The sequence below is a fragment of the Neopelma chrysocephalum genome, unplaced genomic scaffold, assembly GCF_003984885.1.
Source record: "Neopelma chrysocephalum unplaced genomic scaffold, ASM398488v2 Primary Assembly neopelma1_67, whole genome shotgun sequence".
Lineage (NCBI taxonomy): Eukaryota > Metazoa > Chordata > Aves > Passeriformes > Pipridae > Neopelma > Neopelma chrysocephalum.
The window spans coordinates 10,519,709-10,539,268 of NW_020897726.1; the positions used below are offsets into that span (position 1 = coordinate 10,519,709).

Genomic DNA, 19,560 nt, shown 5'->3' on the forward strand with positions numbered 1-19,560 from the left:
CACACACACACACACACACACACACACACACACACACACACACACACTCTTCACCCACCCCTACCTTCACCCTCCCCCAAAACAGCCCACCTGATTTATTTCCTTGGGTTTCAAAGACTCACTCTGTGCCTGAAGGGCATTTTGTAATTGCTTGGAATTGGAATGCTAATGGCTTCATATGCTGGTGGAAACCCAGGGCTGGGACTCTTCTGAGGGGTGATGGAGAGCTCCTGTGCCCCCAGGGCAGCTGGGCTGGGGTCTGCCTGGGGCAGGCAAGATGCCAGCCTGGCCATGAAAGTCCAGCCCGCCCTCCTGAGCAAGTGCAGAAAGCATAGTGTGTGCTGGTGATGCCTCCAGCACCTCTCTGTCCCTGTGCAGCATCCTAAAAATCAGGGGGAAAGGAGGGAGCAGGACCCTCTACACCTCCTCTGCTGGGCTGCTTTGGGGCACCCAGGGAAAGGGACACAGAAAGGATACGACTTCAGGACACAGGCATTACTTGTCTCTATATCAATGCAGTTAAAAACTGTCCATCACTTCTAATGAAAAACTTATACTGGAAGCAGAAATTTCCACACAGCTTTTCAAGTCAATGAAAGCAATGTGTATATCTCTGAGGGCAGAAGGAACAGAAATTTGCTTTGCAGCCAACAACTAAGAGTCTAGATAAATTCAGTGGAGCAGAAAATTGCGTCTGAACTAGGTTGTAAGGGTATATCACAGTATTTTATTACACATTTGAAAAATCTGCCTGATTTTCAAAAGCTGTATCTGTATGCTATGAGAGCTCTGCATTTAAATTTAATTAACTTTTAAAAGGACACTCTGAAGTTATTTTTCATAATCGAAGAATCTTCATTTTTTTAATTGAAACTACTTTTGTTCCTCTTGTGTTGAAATAGAGAAATTTGTTGAATTACTAATGTTTTCTATGCTATCCATGCCTATTTTACTGGTCTTGGAAATGACCTTAATACAAAGATGTTTGATATGGAGTAAAGTCCTTTGTACTGTGCAATACTTTGGGAATTACCAACCTTGGCAACATCTCCTTATGGACCACTGTATTGAAGGAAATTACTACAATAATTTCAAAGTCTCCTTGCTATCTCCAATACATGTTAAAACAGAGATGTTGCTTATGTGCATGTTCTTATACACCATACTGTACTGCTGTGCAGACATCATTGCTACAAGTGACTTGTTTATGTTTGCTGCCCTTGTTTGCAGTTAAGACATACTCCCAAACACCTCAAAAATATTGATTTTGAAGCCTTCATAATTGTATCCATCTGAATTAATGCAAACTGCTTTGATGTGTGCAAAGAGGGGAAGGGTCTGATGGCTCCCGAACTGCCACCAATTGATCTGGAGAACTGCCTGCAAACATTTTACAGCAGCAGCAACAGCAGGTTGGGATACATGGCCTAAAGAGAACACTTTCAGAATACAGGAATAAACAAATGAATTTGCCATGTTCAAAGACAAGGCAATTAATAATTAATGACCCCAAGACAATGGAAAATTTGAAACACTTGCCACTTAATTAGCTGCCCAGCTCACTGCATTAGCAAGTAGCTGCACTTTCTTTTAATAGATTTTTGTTTTTAAAAATAACTTTAGATAGTAAGATTTTTATTTATCTCTTTCATATCTACAAGAGACTTGAAAATCCCCTCCTCTCAGGACAGACAGACAGGGTAGGTTCTGCCTTCAGGGTGACACCAGGTAGGTTCACCCAAGAGAAGCAGGGAAGCACCTCTGAACAGGCATGTCAGAGTAGCAGCATGACTGAAGCCACGGGTGCAGGTGACCCCTGGTGGCCCAGTGGTTAGCGTGCAGGACTTTCACTGCTGCGACCACGGGTTCAAGTCCCCGGTCTCCTGGCCTGATGGAGGTCGTTAGCCCTGTGAGGCCATCCATCTATGAGAAGGACACTCTAAACAAACCTACGTCCTGAGGACCTCACTGCCATTGTCCAAGCTCGCTTGGCCCCGGCAGATGAACCTTAGGATTAAAGGGTGGGCTCAGTTCAGCGCAGGCTGTGTCTCACCTAAAAAATCCATTGCGCAGGCTGGAAAGGTAAAAAGACCTTTCCCCAAATCTTCGTTTGCGAAGATGGGCCATTAAGATTAAGGTGCACCCAGTGCAGCTCTGTTCAAGGGCTTGCAGGGTCTCACTTCTCCACTGAAGAAGATGTGGCCAAAGCAGTGGCACACAGCTCTATCCACACCTAACAGGACAATATGAAGTTTGAAAACCTGTGTGAAAATTGCCATCTTCCTGCTGTCTTAAAAGGAAGTTGTTTATTATCCAGACCAAGTGCTATCTTGTAGACACCACTATATCTGTCACATACTTAAGACCACCTGAAGGAAAAATCACCTTTCACTTATTTTAATTAATGACAACAGAGAGCAGCCAAACTTTAACATTACCTTTCAGAAGTAAGGGCATGAAGGGGATTTTCGGAGATTTCATTTTCTTGAATGCATCTCTGTAAGCTTTGTGATTCAGAGAAGGGTCCTACAAAACCATTTGAGTAATAGAGAGAAAAATCAATAGGCTATAAAAGAGCAATTCTAAATCCATTATAGGCTTATGATCTGAACATGATTTAGATATAAAAGATCTCTTTGGGAAACAAGGTAGCTCAAGGTTTTCTAAGCTAGGTGACATGCTAAAGTGAACAGGAAACATAAACAGAGAAAGGAACAAAAGCAATTATGTTCCTCTAGATGAAGCAGTGCTAAAATGGGAGTAAGCTGCAGAACAGATTCACTTGGACTGCTCTGTAATTTCCCCACAAATTTCTATTAGCAAAATCTCTGACTATCTAGCATGAAAGGTATACCAAAATGTATTGCTGATTAATTTCTTCTTTAAAAAAACCCCAAAATAATACCACCAAACACAACAAAAAAAATAAAATAAAAAAATAAGGGACTGTGTGTCAGTGGCATTGCGTAGGCAATTCAAAATTCATCTAAATTTCCCATACAAATGAATATTTTTGCACACCAGCTCACATGGAATCTTGAAAACACATTCATTTACTACAAACTCCAAGTATAGAAGCATGACAGCTGTTAAGGGCCGGATCTCATGTTCCCCATGCCAGGCAGGGATCTCACTATCCACCCACTTCCATGACAGCCAGAGGAAACGTTTGTTTATTCAGCTTTGATAACGCTGACAAAGACCCTCTACCTCAGATTTTGACTTTTTTTTTAAAAACTTCAGCTATCCTCTTTTTCTCCTAATCTGCAGCATGTTGCTTCAAATAAAGGCTAATAAACTACCAGAGCAAAAGAAGAGCTTCCAAATTAATGCTGGGGAACTGATACTACATTTGCCTCTCTGTGCCCTTCCTCCAACTGTCAGGAATACAGCCTCCTTCCTTTTTGTGTTTGGAGACCACCTCTGAGCTCTGGAGAGCCACATGGCCTTCGGCAAATCATGGATCTGACAAGACAAGTTCCAGCTCAAGACAATAACAGGCAGACTCCAAATAAATCAGGAAGAAAGAAGGCAAGTAAAGCAAGCAATGCTCTTCTGCTGTCAGCGCGGTACTTACTGTCAAACTTTCAAGTTCAGTGAAAAGTTTCTTGAACTTCCCAGGAATTTTCTGAAGTGGAAAAAACAGATAAGGGAAGAAAAAAAAAAGAGAAGTTGATTTAGGCAGAAAAATGCTGAGGCATTTTTTTTCCATGAGACCGCCATGGGTGAAGTGCCTGCTAAAAGTACCAACAGGCAGTTAACCTCTGCTCCTCAGCTCCCAGAGCCCTAATTACAAACCATGTTCAGTGCAATGCCAGTGAGGCACTGGGCCCCGCAGCTTTGCCTTGGGGACCCTGCATCCTTCTTTTATGGAAACTGCTTGTTAGCATCTGGTTTTATTTTCTTCCCTAGCTTCCACTCCTGATGCAGTTATCTGAATATCTGTATCTAGTTGGAAGGAGTAACACAGGCTGAGAATTCAGGAACTGTGATCACATCCAGGTTAAATAATTTGCTGTAATCAATCTTCCCCTAAAACATGGGTTCTAGAAATTAACAGGCATCACGCTCAGTGCTGTTACACCACGCCAGTGCTGACCAGGGTTACTGCCACATGCTACTGCCAAAGAGAGAGAACTTTCCTTAACAAACTTATTACCTCTGGTGTCTCATCCTAATCCCACAGGAAGGTGCATAAAGCACTTTCTAAGGGAGCCCAGACACAAACTACCATCTTGCCCCACATGCCAACACCTGCTCTACTCCACAAGCATCCACTTCCTTTCTCTTTAAGATGTTTTAACGGATTCACCTTATTACACTCAAAGAAATGTTCTACAATTTGAATTTTGCTACTGGTATTTCAGACTTGAACAATGGTGTGTGTACCTTAAAATCTGTTGATTTTTTTCGAACCATATTAGTTAGTCTAGTAAAAGATATCCCCTCTTAGCACAAATCCTGTCTGGTCTTTGTCCTTAGATCCTGACAGACCCAGTAACACTACCAAGAGAAAAGAGACTTAGAACAATTAGATTAAGTGGATGTGCTGTATGACTAAAACGCTAAAATAACTGCACAAGGAATTGCAATTGCATTTTTTTATATCTTCAATCAGGGAAAATTAGACTTATTAAAACACTGGATACTGTAAAAAAGAAAAGTCAAAGAAAATGCTTGGGAGCATACTACTTGTTTAAGAATTCAAGTGTGGAGCCAATATAATTTAGTGTCTTAATGGCTGCTTAAATTTAGGTTGTTTCATTTACATGTGTAAGTAATTATAATTAATTTATAAACATCGCTCTACTTTCTAAAAGTCACATTACTAATGCAAATAAAACCTTCTGCTTTTTAAATTTCCAGTGCAATGAAGTTTTACAAATAATAAAAAAAAAAGCACGTGACTTCATAAATATTTTACGCACAGAAACATGACATATTTACAATGATACATATGCAGATGCACTCTTTGTTCCGACAAGCAACATATTCTGTTCTTCCTGAGAGAAGCCCACCGGTAGCACATGAGCTCCAGAGGTCTCAGCACACAGCAAATTTTGCATTTCTCTGCGCAGGAGAGATCTATACTGTTGCCACTCAGTGCCTTTGATACAATATTTGGTCTCTTCCACTCTACTACCAAAGCCCAGAGAAATGGGATGAAGGCAACCTGTAACAGCAGGCCAGGGCAAATGTTCCCTAGAGAGGTGTTTCAGAAATATCAGAGACAAGGGGTTTCTGTATCATTGTCCTCAGGTATGTATTTTTCTCTAAAACTTTCTCTTATTTAAAGTTAGCACTTACTTGCCTATCTGAGTCCCTGTAAACAGCCACTGTCCTTGTTTCTCTGTGTGTTGAAGCCACAGACATACGAACTATGATTCCATAGGCATGGTTTCTGCTAAAGGGGAAGACTGCTCTGGACAGTATTAGGTTTCTATTTGGTTTCAGTCATTGGTGCTCAAGAGTGTCTCCGAGGCAGGAGATCACAGCCCTTCTCTGTCACTTTGTATTACGGACTGATATTTTTTCAATACTGCCCACTTGTGGTGTTGGGGGCATGAAGGAGGGATAAGGCTTCACCCCATTACACTCAATTACTCCTTTCCCAATTTTGGTTCATCAGCAGATACACAGTAAGCTTGCAGATACTATGACTCAATATGGATACTGCAAATCAACATAGATGGAAATGAAAAAGCCACAATATAAATACAGATCCCAGTGAGATCCTCCTCTAGACACACCCATGCCCTGTCTGGTAATGGTAGTTTCTTTAGCAAATAATCTCTGTTCTCCAGTATGCTCCTTATTCATGGCCCATTTCCTAACTTTGTTGTTCAAGATGAGCAGCTGCAAAAGAGCTGATATAGGAGAATTAAAGAGGGGTTATTTCAACGTCGATGGATTTTTTAAATTAAATTATTCCATAAGAAAGCATTGTTTGTTTGGAGGCACCTTTGTAAGACCTTTTGTTTTGATACATACTTAAAATGCTAAGATAATTTACATGACTTATTTTGTTTTAAGAGGATAAGATCTCCATGCTCTATTCTTATTTAAAACTCTGGAAGGACACATTTAGGGTTTTTTTTAATAGCTCTGTATCTAAGGTTTCAGTTCACAGAAAATTTTTTCCACCAACACTCACTCCATATTTGATTTCCTCATGAAAAACCAATAATTAGAAAGAGAAGGTAATTCTCCAGTATGCAACCTTTGTGAGAAATGGTTTTGATGGCATCTAAAAGATATAAAGATGCGTCTTACCTCCCAGGTCTGAGACAGCCGGCTGACAGATGCAGTGTTGAGACCCATAACAATAGCAAAGAATGAATTCAGATTTCTTTGGGCTTTACAGCTGAGGAATAAAAATATGATTTTTTGTACTATGAATCAGAGATAAATGGAATGCACAGGTATCCTAGGTTACTGAGTCTCATTTCAACCCTCAGCACTAACATACAATCATCTTCCACATAACGAAGTCATTAAATGTCCTCTCATAACCACCTGCAGTCTAGGTGATGGGGTCTCTAGGAAGTTTTTTAGAAAACATTCTAGTGTTTCATCAACCCTGTTGTTGGCAGGTTATTTTTTTCCCTTTGCTGTCAAAAGTAATTTTCCCTTTTCAATGTCCAAGTTACTCCCAGCTGTCCTTTACCATACAGAATAGTTCTCTGACCTCTATTCTGTTGTATAATAAATATTTTCCTCCCCTTTTTAATCTTTTCTGTAAATTGTACATTACTGGTTCGTTCGATTTCTCTTTGTGGTCGTGTTTCCTTCTTCACTACTTTCTCATGTAGTGAGACAGTGGGGAGGGAAGGAGAAACATAATTACTGTTTTGGCTCGAAGTTCTTACACCTTTCTCTTATGCAAGCATAAAACAAACAGCAAATTATTTATTTGAAACAGCATCACATTTTGTCCTTTTAATTTGTCATCTATTATCACCCAAGGACCTCTGTCAGAGTAATGTTCTTTACAATCATGCATTTATTTCTTCAGCTCAGTATTAGCATTCCGTAGCTGAATTACTTGGCATCTATCTAAATTAAATCTTATCCTACTGTTGTTTGCACATGCCACTAGACTCCTTAGATAATTCTTTTTTTTCTATCCTCCAATGCATTTGCAATCCTTCATCATTTTTATTGTCTGAAAATCTGATTCATGTTCAATTTACATATCCCTCTAAACTTGTTGCGGCTAGTACTGGTTCCAGTACAGGTCCCTACAGAATTTGCTTGATACCTCTATTCTTTGACATTTTACTATATACAATTAGACCATGATTATTTCTAGTCCATTTTCTAGTCCATTAGGAAATTTGAAATCCTGAAGCGTTGAGTCCTTTTCAAACAAAAAGATTCCCCCTTATCGTGCAGATTTTTCAAGACCACTATAAATATACAAGAGCATTCGCATGTGAGAGTGAGAATCCTCTTTTAAGATAATTTTAAGTACCAATGAATTCACTGTCTCCACTGGGATTTATCATCAGGGAAAAGTACATGCCAAGGCCTTAGCCTGGAAAATCACCAGCACTTGTTACAAGTTTTATAAAGCCTGCACTTATCACTGTGTACTGTCTTGAGATGGTGTATTTCTCACTTCACTTCAGCTGTCTTAAAGTTAATCCTAACTTTGTTGCTTAGAGTCCTTTTATCATTAAAGTCAGACAGCTCCCAAAGACAATTCATTTCAAAACAAGGAAAGTGTCCAATGCAGCCTGCATAAACTGTCTGTTGGGTGGGCCCAGTTCTCACAGCAAGCTGTAGAGAGAAGGTATGTCTTTTACAGTGAGCCACTGCTTGGGGAGCAAGAAGGCTGCTGTTATCTGTTTATTCTGATCCTACATTGACTTGTTTCTGTAACTCCTCAGGATATTAATTTCTAATAACATGCTAATTAATTTTCTTTAATGAATCATTTGTTTTCTCTTTTAGACTACTCATCAACAGAAGCATATGTATTTGTGTTTCAAAAACTTTGTCTTCCTTTCACGTATTGACACACTTGTGTAAAAGCCTTCCATTTTCTTCAGGCATTCCTGAACAGCGAAGCACACAGATGTTGAACATGAAATCTTAGTCCTGGTGCTCTCCTGACAGGAGGAAAATTATAGACAAAGCTTCCTGGCTGAATCTGGGAGCAAAGATTAGGGAGCAGCCAGAGCTGTTCACAGCTCCCTACCTCTCTGCCTTAAGTCATAAACAAAACAGCAGGGCTGCTTGGCTTGTGCCTCACTATGAGAGTCCTGTGCTTAGCACACCATCCTTCCACCCTAATTGTTCCTCTTTCATCAACTCTTCCAGAACTGATGAGATATGATAATGTGTTCTTTTAGAAAGCAGCTTTTCTGATTAAAAAAAATCCCAAGAAAACTACACACTCATTTTATCATCTACATGCTACAATGATGGCTGCTTCTGCAATACACTGGGAGACCCTGTCTACCATTTACTGACAACTGTATTTAGTATCCATAACTTTGGCTTTTCACAGAACAGGATGGAATCAATTCAAATAGAGCAACATTTTAGTCTGATGACAAATATGTCCTTATTCATGTGGGACTGACATGAAATTTTTCCTGAGATGCAAATTAATGCTACTGTGGTGCAAGCAAGGCACACAGAACCAACTGGTTTTTGATGTAATTGGATCAAGCATGCCCATCGATATGGCAGAAAATGAACATATTACTGAATACTATACAACTTGCAAACTAAATCAGATCACATTTATGAGTTACACTAGATTAGATTAGAAGAATTAATTTCTCCAATGACACTGCTTCAGCAGAGAACAGTCCTTTGTATGTAAGCGCCTTGCAAATTAAATCAAACCAGTCAATGAAGGGAACAAATTACACATTTTCCATGAACATGGATACTCAAATATTGTAGAAGACCAGCAAGTGGAGAGAGAGTTGAGGATGGTTAAATAGTTAGTTAATAGTTAAATTGCTCCATTTCCTTAGTTACTAAGACCGAGTGATTACAAAGAAAAGAACTCTCTGTGAATAGTGTATATTTGTATTCTGTTGCAAGGTATAGTACTATTCAATAACAGTGGAAGAATAGACTGTCAAGTCTAATCAATAAAGAAACCCACCCCTCCAATATATAAAAGTATTCCAGAGAAGATTAGAAGGGTTATGAACAGAATGCCCCTTTGTAGCAGCCAGCTTACTGCAGTTAAGTTCCTCTCTAGAGGTAGGGCTTTCAAGTGGATAGCAGTGTTCTTGGTTTCCAGGTAGTTTTTGGTAAATGACTGTTTTGCAGCTCAGATAGTTCTGTCAAATGGTCCTCAGGTTATCTCAGCTAAGAAAGGAGCTATCTCTGCATCACCAGGGATGTTGCAGTTGACACTGCAGATGCAGCAGCTAAACTGCAGTGAAAGCTTTGAGCAGCATATAATCTACCATGTCTAGTTTTGGCCAGTGACTGCTGTTGTTATTTATGGACTGTTTTATCTAGGTATGCTTACTACACTAACAAAACACAGGATGACGAATTAGTTTTCTTTCATTGCTTTTGCACCTACCCCTCCCCAAATAAAGCATGTGGATTCAAGGATTTTTGTTGCAACTTTAGTAACTTACTGGGCAGCAATCTTGATGAACTTTTTGACTAGTTGTACACGTTTGCAGAGCTGGTTACAGAGGAGTATCTCGGTGGCAACCCAAAGCTGGACTTCGTTGCATCTTTGAAGCAGAAGACTGAGATTCTCGGTGTTTTCAGCATTGCCCTGTCTGCTGAATGTGAAGTATATCAGCTCTTGCTGGAAGATATTGACAGCATTATTAGGGATATAAAAACAATTTAAATGTAAATGAACTATAAATTATTTAGAAGCACGTTTTTGAAACAAGATCTGGCCACAAATGACTATTTTTTCATTATCCATGAGCCAATCACAAATGATTAAGGTTTGTCTTAGCAAAGTCTAGAGACTTATTACAGAAGGCAGGTGGACTGGAAGTCCTGCAATATATGCTTTTCTTGTAAGATTTCCTGCAGTTCCACTTCTGGCTACAGCCAGGAATAAGACATAAACAATCTTTTTCTGTATTTCACTACTTCTGTTACAGTATGAAAAAGCATCCATATCAGATCATTGCAGAATCTGAAAAATTTCCATTCAAATTTTTTTCTAAATTAGCCAATTTTTCATCAACAGAGGTGGAGGTCTTCATTTCTGTGCAAAAAAACCCCCAAATTTGGCCTGCTCCAAATTTAAAGTGTCTAACCTGAATAAAAGAACCCGAAACAAAAGATCAAGGAAAGCATCTGATGAGAAGCAAGGGAATTTCCCATTCATTTTGTCAGAAAACCCACATGCTTTTCAGTGAATGATATTTTCAAGTGACATTTTCTACTGTTAACTGTGTATTTTACTCAGCAGCTCACACCAAAATCTATCAAAGTCATTGAAACAATCCAATGGGCCCTGAAGTGGGCCATTACCTCTTTAGTAAAGCCTGCCCAGTATTTTTCATCTCACTGAAGCCTAACAAGAACAGTAAAGTGACCATCTAAAATGCTGAAATTGTCAATTCTTTTGTGGATAAAGTGGTATCTAAGATAACTATTTGTGGAGTCCTGTATGTACTGAAACACTATGAAGTGCATAAGACATTTTGCATATACAACATATTCAGACAGACCGTTTTTTTAAAGAATAATCATGGTCTTTTACCCTCTTGAGGCAAATCCAATAAAATGCACCAGGTATACCAGTGAATATATGAGATGCCCTAACACAGGAAAGTTAAAAACCTTTGACAATTTTCTTCAGTATCAAGGATTGCAACACATCTCTTGGACCACCCACCACTACTGACAGCTGCCAAATCATGTTGTCATGAGAGTAATATACCTGGAAGTGGACGAGGTGCTTCTTACCTCATGAATTGCATTGAAGAGGCTCCAGTCAAAATTTGTCAGTTCTAATGCAAGATCCCAGGTGTTGATTCCCAAAATCCTCACGGACCTTTGCTGCAATTCCTCATTTTCAGCAAATGGATTCTAAATAAACAGCCAAGAGCAAAAAAATCCTCAGGAAATGCCAAAAGTTCTGCAGTGAAATTGCTATTGGACTAAGGTACCAAACAGAGTCGAATAAGTCATCTTCTCTAAGTACACTTTAAGGTTTTTTTTTTTCCACTAATCAAAATCAAGGAGCTATAACCTATTTAATAAATAGCTTGAAATGGGAAATGGGTCAATAGGATCAATGGTTTGCTGTTGGAGAGGAAAGCCTTCTCCTTCTCCCTCTTTCTCTAAACCTTGAATATAAAACACTGACCAAGCAGACAGCATAATGAAAATAAAATCTCTGAAAACATCAGAAAATAAAATCTGAATTGAGATACCAGGGCATTTTTGAATTATAAGATAAAAGAATCATTCTGCAAATACATCAGATTTAGAATAAATACACATAACTTGCCCTCCAATCCACTTTTACAAATAACATAAATCCATACATTTTATTATTATTCTATCCCAAATATAATCAACAAAGAATAAAAACACTGTGTGTCCTGATTCATCAAAGTTATTTATTGTATTACTGTGGAGAGCAGTGGTACTACTGGTGTTCAGGGTCATGTGACATTTCCATTATTAGCTTGGATTTTCAAAGTTTTGCATTTCTCTTGGGTTTTTTAACCTCATCGGGTTGAAACTTGGCACACGAACCATCTGCCAACATGAAAAATTGTTCTTTTCGGTTAAGCCATTACTTTGGTGCTACATTTCTGACAGTTACAGCAAGTTTTGCAATTTTTATTACGTAGCTAATGAAACTAGGTTGGCTGTCACCTGTCTGCACTGGAAATGTTCCCTTAATATTCACATTTTCAGAAGTGGCTTGAACGCTGGTGATAATGGGGATGACAGATTACAATGATAGTGGAATGTCAGCTCTTCGGGGCACATTGATCCAACAAAATGTAAATAGACATTTCTCATCCTGAGGATGAATGCACAGATCCTAGAGCTACTGACAACACGTAACAGTCACTTGTGATACAGTTCCTGCTCTTTCCTTGAAATGCCTGCATAATTAGCAGAAAGCTATTGAAAGAACAATTCTCTCAGTGCCTGACTGTGCCTGCCTCACTAGGGTTTTGGGAAATCATAGCAGGGAGAGAGTTTGCAATCCATGTTTCTGAAGACAGAGGGAAGGATGAAAGAGACCTGCTTCCTCCCGATCCACTCCCCTCCTCAGCCCCAGTGAGAGGATGGAGAGACAGACAGACAGAAGGAAGAAAAGAGGACATACCACCAGCAATATATGCCAGCCACAGACTGACCACGTGGCTGCCACAACACTGGGGCTACACTGACACCCAGTAAATTTGGTGGAACTCACACAGCATCTATTTCTACATGTAATTCCATGGTCTTTGCCCACCACTTTGTATGATTGTGTACCAGCCACCTTAAGTGTTACAGAGGCACAAGGCGGGGTGGGGGGGAAAAGTCACAAGAGCCCTGAATAATTCTCATCCCATCCATTTCTGTACAAACACAGGTCAGCTTTTCCAGGCTGATGTAGATTGAAAGATTTAAGCTATACAGAAGCTTTGGTCTATTTGAAACTGATGAACAAACTCCATTACTGTTCAGTCAAATAACTTCTGTCAACAATAGATTTTTTTTTAGGCGTAGAACAGCTCAGTAAGCTTTACTAAGGAAGCAAGAAATAAATTCTGCATTGAAAAAACCCTTTGAGGGAAATATTAAGTTCATAATTTGGAGTCAGACAAATAAAAAATGGGAAGTATGGAATACTGATCCTTACCAAAGAATCAGTTAGATCTTTTCGGTAGACAAACATACGACTGGATGACTCCAAAGATTTTGAGATAGCCAAGTCATTTGGTTGTAGTTCTTGTTTTTCTGTAAAAACAGCAAACAAAACATAAAAGTTTCAGAACAGGAGTAAAAGCTATATGTGAGAAAAAAAGGTACAATTATATTTGTAAAACCACATCAACTTCTTAGAAGCATCAAATTCAGTCCCAGTGGGAACCATCACCTCCACCCTGTTCAGTCACAATAAAGGCAAGATGTCTCTGACAGACTAGAGCACAAAAATTTCCTGCTTCTGCTTTCAACCTGCACTTCACATAGGATAGAACAGAAATAAACCCTTAAATCATCTAGTCTAACCTCCCGTGCATTATAGAACATTTCATTGCAACACAGTGTATCTACTGTAAATACAGTAATTTTTTTTAGAGCAGAGTGTCTCAGCCTCCAGAGACTGAGCTGTTGCATGTCACTGGCAGACAAAACCAGAGGTGGAGATTGTCAGCAGTAGCCACAGCTAGTCAACAGGAAAAGAACTTTAAAGGATACCAACACCATTAAATTCACCCCACAGAGCAGAACTGAAGAGTCCTTTATAACTCAGTATTTACAGAAATTCTTCTAGACTCAGAATAATTAATGTGGGAAACATGTGAGTAAAAGAGCAGGACACACCAAACCGATAGCAAAGAGAAAGGACTTCTTTTTCTCCACTTCAGAGTACTGATTTAGCTCTGGGGTATCTTGGATGCACTGGAGAAAGATATGGGGGAAAATAAAGCAAAACCCAAAACACTGCTTAAAAACTGCCCTAGGAAAACTGTCTCCTCCTGAGGGCTCCAAGTAATTCTCTGGAGACCTGACACATGGTAGACCCGTCAACACTAAAAACATGTTGACAGCTACCTTGGACTTTGCATTGCCCATGAGGTAGCAGTAGGACTAGGAGGAGTCTGAGTACCAGACATAATTTCATATAGTTTGCCCTCTTATCCATGCTCACACTGATAAAGAGATACATTGATGTTGAATTACCATTATATTTTTCAAGGTAATTTTGAATAAAGAGCTTGCTCATCCATTACTGGAGTACAAAAAAAAAGAGTTCTCCAATGCTCACACTGCTACCCTCTAAGTGGACAGAAGACAAGAGTTCTGAGTCACGCAAATAGCAAAAAAACAAAGCAAAAAAAAAAAGTGGCAGGTTGGTGTTTATTACAGCATAGGAGTCACAACACATAAGAAGAAAGAGACTGAAATTGTTGCATTTCAAATTAATTCAGGTAACGTGACTAAATAACATTTTAAGGGTTACAGTGGTTACGTACAAATGACAGTCCAACTGTACCTTAATTTTAATTATTGTTTTCTAGGAACCAATGTGGTCTAAAGATAATAGTGTGTTTCATTATTTATGAATTGTTGGTTTTCTTTAGCTAAGCAAACAATTAGCACTAGATCTATTGCTTTCAGAGCAAAACTTGCCCTGCTCTTGAACAGGAGAGCAAGACCTGAAAAACAACAGCAGCACAGTGATTTTGCAGTGCCGTGAAATGCACTGGAGGCAGGTTTGGGCACACATGAGGGTAAAAAGAATATGCCTGGAAATAATGTAGCCTGGCTGATCACGACACCTATGTGTAATGCTCCCGTATGGCTGCTCCATGCCCAGGCTCTCAATACCCAGAGCAGGGCACCAGCTCCCTGCCACCCACATCAGTGCCCTCAAAAATATGATTACTTAATTGAGCTCAGCATGGGGGAGAAAAATGTGACCTTCCACTTCTGAATTGAATAAATAAACAGGACAAGTCCAGCATTTGAGTGTATTTCATTTAACTAGACTGACAAAGAAGTAGCAATGAGTGCTATAAATCTAAAGGTGCATCCTTTGTCTCAGGGGATCAACACCAGCTAATGTTAGCTGAGAATATGGCCAGGATATTCTACACTCTTAATCCTTTTTATAGATACAGTTTCACATTTCTATCTACCTACTTAAACTGCTTCTGAAAGACACCACAATAAGCAAAACAATATGACCAATGAGATTGAGACTTGCCAATCACCAAAGAAAATCTTGGGGGTTTGTCTGGTCCCTAGTATCAGGCTATGGTCAGTCTAGTCTTCCTTAAAAAAGACAGTAAGTCCGTTTGTTCAACTAACACTAAAACAATAGGTAAAAGATGTCAGTTGTAAGCAAGACTGCTTACAAAATATTGCTGAGATTGCTCTCAGCATCTCAACTATGCAAATCTATGTCTTCCTCCTTTCTGCTGGATAATATTCGTTACTCATGCTGTAAATGAGGAAACAGACATGCATATAGTATTTGCTATTCCCCTTCATATTTTTAAAGCAAACCATGCTCATTGCCTTCAAAATTAATTTAAAGTCCAAAGTAGGAGATTCATCTGTGGAGAAAAAATAAAACGTTGCAATACTGTTGGAAACAGAGTTCTTTCCACTCCCTTTCCCAGTCAGGAGATGCGTATCCCACAGTACCCAAGAATGAGCTGTTGCCATGGAAACAACTCTCTGGGAAGGAGTTCCTCATTGTTCATCATGGTCATCCAGCTGTGGGCCCATACAGAAACAGCCGCATCCTTGCATCAGAAAATGTCAGCTCTCCCTTACGTGATGCACTAAAAAGTAATTAATCAGATTAAGGGAAGTTATTTACCACCAGAGAACGCAACAGTCACCAGTGCCAACTCCTCCTCTGGGTACTGGATCTTTTCTGCCACGATCTTCAGGATCTCCTGAGCTGGAGTGCATACTTGAGCTTTCACGCTGACATAGGAGTGCTCCGTTATATACACACGGCAGAAAACTGCATAAAGGAAGAAAGATATGCTCAGCAGATCTGACCATGGCAATGCATGAGATGCAGGACATGAAACTAAGAATAAACGTCACCATTTTTCCCCTTCCCACCTCCTCTCCCTGGGAAATGAGAGAGTCAAACAGATGGAAACCTAGACTCCCACAGCAATATCTATTTAAGACCTCCTACCGTGAGGATTTGTCACAGACAACCTCCATCGCTGCCTATCTTCTTTGTAAACCCAGCTGTCACCATCTTTTCCCCCTTCCTTTTCAGTTCAGATAAAACACTGTCCTTTCAGTACATTTCATATCTGCTGCAGAAGTTATTTTGGACCTCCACTTCCACCTGGAACAGGAGGCTTAGCAAGAACAGTGCTCCCTGGTATTCAACCACTCCTGATAGCTTATCTGTCTGCACATCTAAACTACTTGCATTGCCAGAGTATTGTAGCAGCAGCAGAGGCTGCCCAAACATCAATGCATTTAATTCTGACAATTCTTTTCCTGAATCACTTGCAGAACAGATAAAAGCGACTGGTTTGGAGAAAATCCCTGGGCTCATCACTTCCACTGAGGTCCATGAGTTAGTTTGGCTCTGAGAGGGAGATTCCCAGCAGTAACATAGTGGTCAGCTCAGCTAGTGGTTTTTTTCTGCTACAAAAGGGCAGTACGCTCTCTCTGCTTGCCAGAATTTTGGGCTTACGACGTATTTTGCCAAATTTGCTGTAGCTAGTTCTTTGAAATACAGCTGCCATGCTTAAAGGGGAAGAAACAGAGCTGCAGACTTGCATAAATATTTCAAAAATTACAACATCTGCTAATCAGAATCATCACAGCTCTTGGTTTCATACTCACTTCAGCGCTTAATTAAACTTTCCATTTCCTTCTACTCTAGCACTTCTTATTGTAAACAGTCTGCTGCCATGCCAGTATAGGGCAAAACTTTTCTTAGCCAGAAATGCTGTATTTTTTAAAATTAGTTTTATTGACAGATGTATGCAGCAATAGCTCTTTGCTTGTCCTACAAATCTTTGTGGCTTCAGGGTACTTTCGTTAACGGAAGCCATGCCAGAAGCAGTTAAGAACTCTATCCTCAAAAATATCTTTTTTTTTCTGTTGTAGTAAAACAAAAATGAAGATGAGAATGAAGGAGGAACTTAACATTGAGCCTTGGGGAAGAAAAGTCATTTGATTTTATAATTCTCTTTTGGCTTGTCTCTGGCGACAGACAGTAAATCGGATGCTCATCCTACAGCAGAATCTCTCTTCAGAGTGGATACAACTCATGAAGACAGAGACGTCCAATTGCACTTTAAATTACTAGGCAGAAAAATAAATTTTAAAAAATCTGACAGGAATATTTGGACTCCTATGCAGAGAGAGACACAACTTGCTTACAGTTAATTTGTTTGAAATGTCCTTCTCTTTTTCATTTGCAAAGGGACAATGACAGCGATGTTAATTTATAAAAGGGCTATTGATCGATCCTTTCTTTAACATTGAACTAAATCAACCCACAGGTCAGGTCCTTGAGCACAACCACCATAATGATTGTCTCCTCACACCTTTCCAAAGTCCTATCTGTTGTATCTATTGGGATGGACCATGCCATTTTTTCAGGAGCCTGTGCTTCTCCTCTGTGAGAAGGAGGGAATGCGAGTGGGAGGAAGTGGCCATGGACTGCAAGCCTCCCTAGTAATGATTTCATTAGGGGATAAAATGCCTCTGGTCAAGCGGCATGGTGTAGCTTGGACACACCCATTCTCCACAAGCACCATTGGTCAGATAGTGCTCCACCACACAGGCTTGGATGTCCAACCTCAGCATCTGAATCTCCCTTCTCCAACTTCATGTTTGCTATTTCATTCCTTCACTCCCATGAAGTCCATGACCTCAAGGACTGTTCTCAAGGACTCAAGGACTCTGAGGACTGAGACAAAAGCAATTTAATCAGTCACAACTGGCTTTGTTGGGCCCTACTTTTCTTGTCCCCACAGTCATGTGGCCTGTTCCCTCTCTGGAGCCAGTACACTGTCCTTCCCAATCACCCCAAAGCTGTGTCCAACTTTTTAAGAAGAATGACTGTGGGGATTCTCATCCAGAAACAACATTTTTAGAAGCAGCCTTGATAACATAAACCTCAAACCCCCCATATTTGAAACAGAAAAAGAGAATTATCTATCAGCAGCACGCACTGTGCGTAAAGACTTGGCATTGCAGGAGTTCAGTTTTTATTCTGTCACAAATGAGCACTAAAAATATACTGACTTCAAGTGAACTTCCGGAGTTTTGTTCCCAGTAAGAAACAAAGATATACTGTCAAAGGGTGAGACTGCCAGGTAGGATGTCCTTCTGCCTGTTCCCTGCTCGTGTACACAGTGTTCTCCTCTCTCCCTTCTTCCTCATACAGGCATTACAGGAGGGTGATAGCCTCACTGTGTTATAGTATTAGTAGTGATGGATGGAAATGGCTGACACTAAAGTGAAGTGGCACCTTGCACTCCAATCAGAGATGTTTTCAAGGAGAGAAGGAACTAAGGGACGTTCCCAGAGTTAGTAGATCCTGGCCCATTACATGTGACAGGCTTATACATGCACCTTTCACAACCAAGATATAGGTCAAGGGACCGAGAGCATGAAATGGAGCAGAAATAACACCTGGATGGGCTGCCAGCAAGCCTGGGAGGCACACAGCTCTGGAACAGGGGTGCTGGAGGAACCAGAGAGAGCAAAACCCCCTTGAGATACCATGGCACTGTTGAACCAATGCAAAGCAGGAGGCAGGAAGCTAAACTTACATAGCCATAATATTTCTTCTTTTGTGCCCGTAAGGTCCAGCAGAAAAGCTGTATGTCAGTTAAAAAATATTTACATTGAGGCCCTTGAGAAACAATTTCATAGTTTTTGAGTTTGTCCTCCACTTTTTCATTTATACTCACTCTCTTCTATCTCATTCATGGTTCCTCTGTGCTGCAGCCAATTCTCCTTTACACTGAACTGGTGGAAAAAGGTTTTATTCTGTGAGGGAGTAGGAAAGAAAGAAAGAAAGAAAAAAAACACAACAGTGACTTTTTGCATCCCTGCCCTTTACACAGCAGTAATTCACAGAACACAGCATGCAACCCATATGTCTGGCCAAAAGGTTCCCGTATAGGAAATCCACCCACCCTTTCTTGGACCAGTAAACTGGGAGTTGCCTTACTAAATAATGACCAAGGTGGAGATTTTGCAGGAAGCAGGACATGCTAAGGCTAAGCAGCCTGCACGATTCAAGATTTTCTGTACTCATGTTCAAAGCCTGTTTCTTATACACTTATTCTTATATATGTTTCTCATGTACCAATCAGCCTACTTAGCAATTTCACTACAATCTCATGTTCTGCCTTCCACATTTTTGCAGTAACATTTTAAGCTTATTACACACTTCAGCCTCAGTGCGGTAAAATTGATGAGCACAGCAATTCACCTCTGAGAAGTTTGTACACCAACTTTGGCTGCATCTCCTTCCTTCCTTCAGTTAAATGGACAGATTCATGTTCCTCTCTTTTTCTCTGTCCCTGTTACAACAAGTCTGCCCTTTGCTCTGTTTACTTGACATCCATGTCAATGGATGTGTGACAGTGCCTGTGCTCAGCCTGGTTTGCCCAGGTGGCTACATCTCTCCAGCTTGGTGGAAACACACTCTTGGACTCCTCCTGAATTTAGACATCTCAAAGCATCTTGTTAAGATGCTAACATTGCCACAGCCACTGCAGGTTAGCTCACACAGCTGACATCCAGGATGCACTGACAGGAAAAAAGTTCCTTAAGCAGCATTGCAGGTCTAACTTCACTGATGTATCCTGTCATGTTTTTGGCCACTAGTCACTTTCAGTTAAGAAGCCAAGAGAAGAG

The 19,560-nt window shown here is 40.1% G+C and overlaps 1 protein-coding gene across 2 annotated transcripts in view; it reads right to left on the minus strand.

Annotated features, from left to right (window-relative positions):
* RAPGEF5 (Rap guanine nucleotide exchange factor 5) overlaps nt 1–19,560 on the minus strand; it is a 165,012-nt gene that overhangs the window by 12,965 nt on the left and 132,487 nt on the right. For both annotated transcript variants that reach the window (XM_027684636.1, XM_027684637.1), the window contains 8 exons: nt 18,606–18,684; nt 15,521–15,670; nt 12,827–12,924; nt 10,921–11,043; nt 9,618–9,796; nt 6,274–6,364; nt 3,578–3,628; nt 2,439–2,526 (listed from right to left, as the gene is read on the minus strand). In XM_027684636.1, the coding sequence (XP_027540437.1) occupies nt 2,439–2,526; nt 3,578–3,628; nt 6,274–6,364; nt 9,618–9,796; nt 10,921–11,043; nt 12,827–12,924; nt 15,521–15,670; nt 18,606–18,684 (859 nt within the window). The remainder of the gene's footprint in view (nt 1–2,438; nt 2,527–3,577; nt 3,629–6,273; nt 6,365–9,617; nt 9,797–10,920; nt 11,044–12,826; nt 12,925–15,520; nt 15,671–18,605; nt 18,685–19,560) is intronic.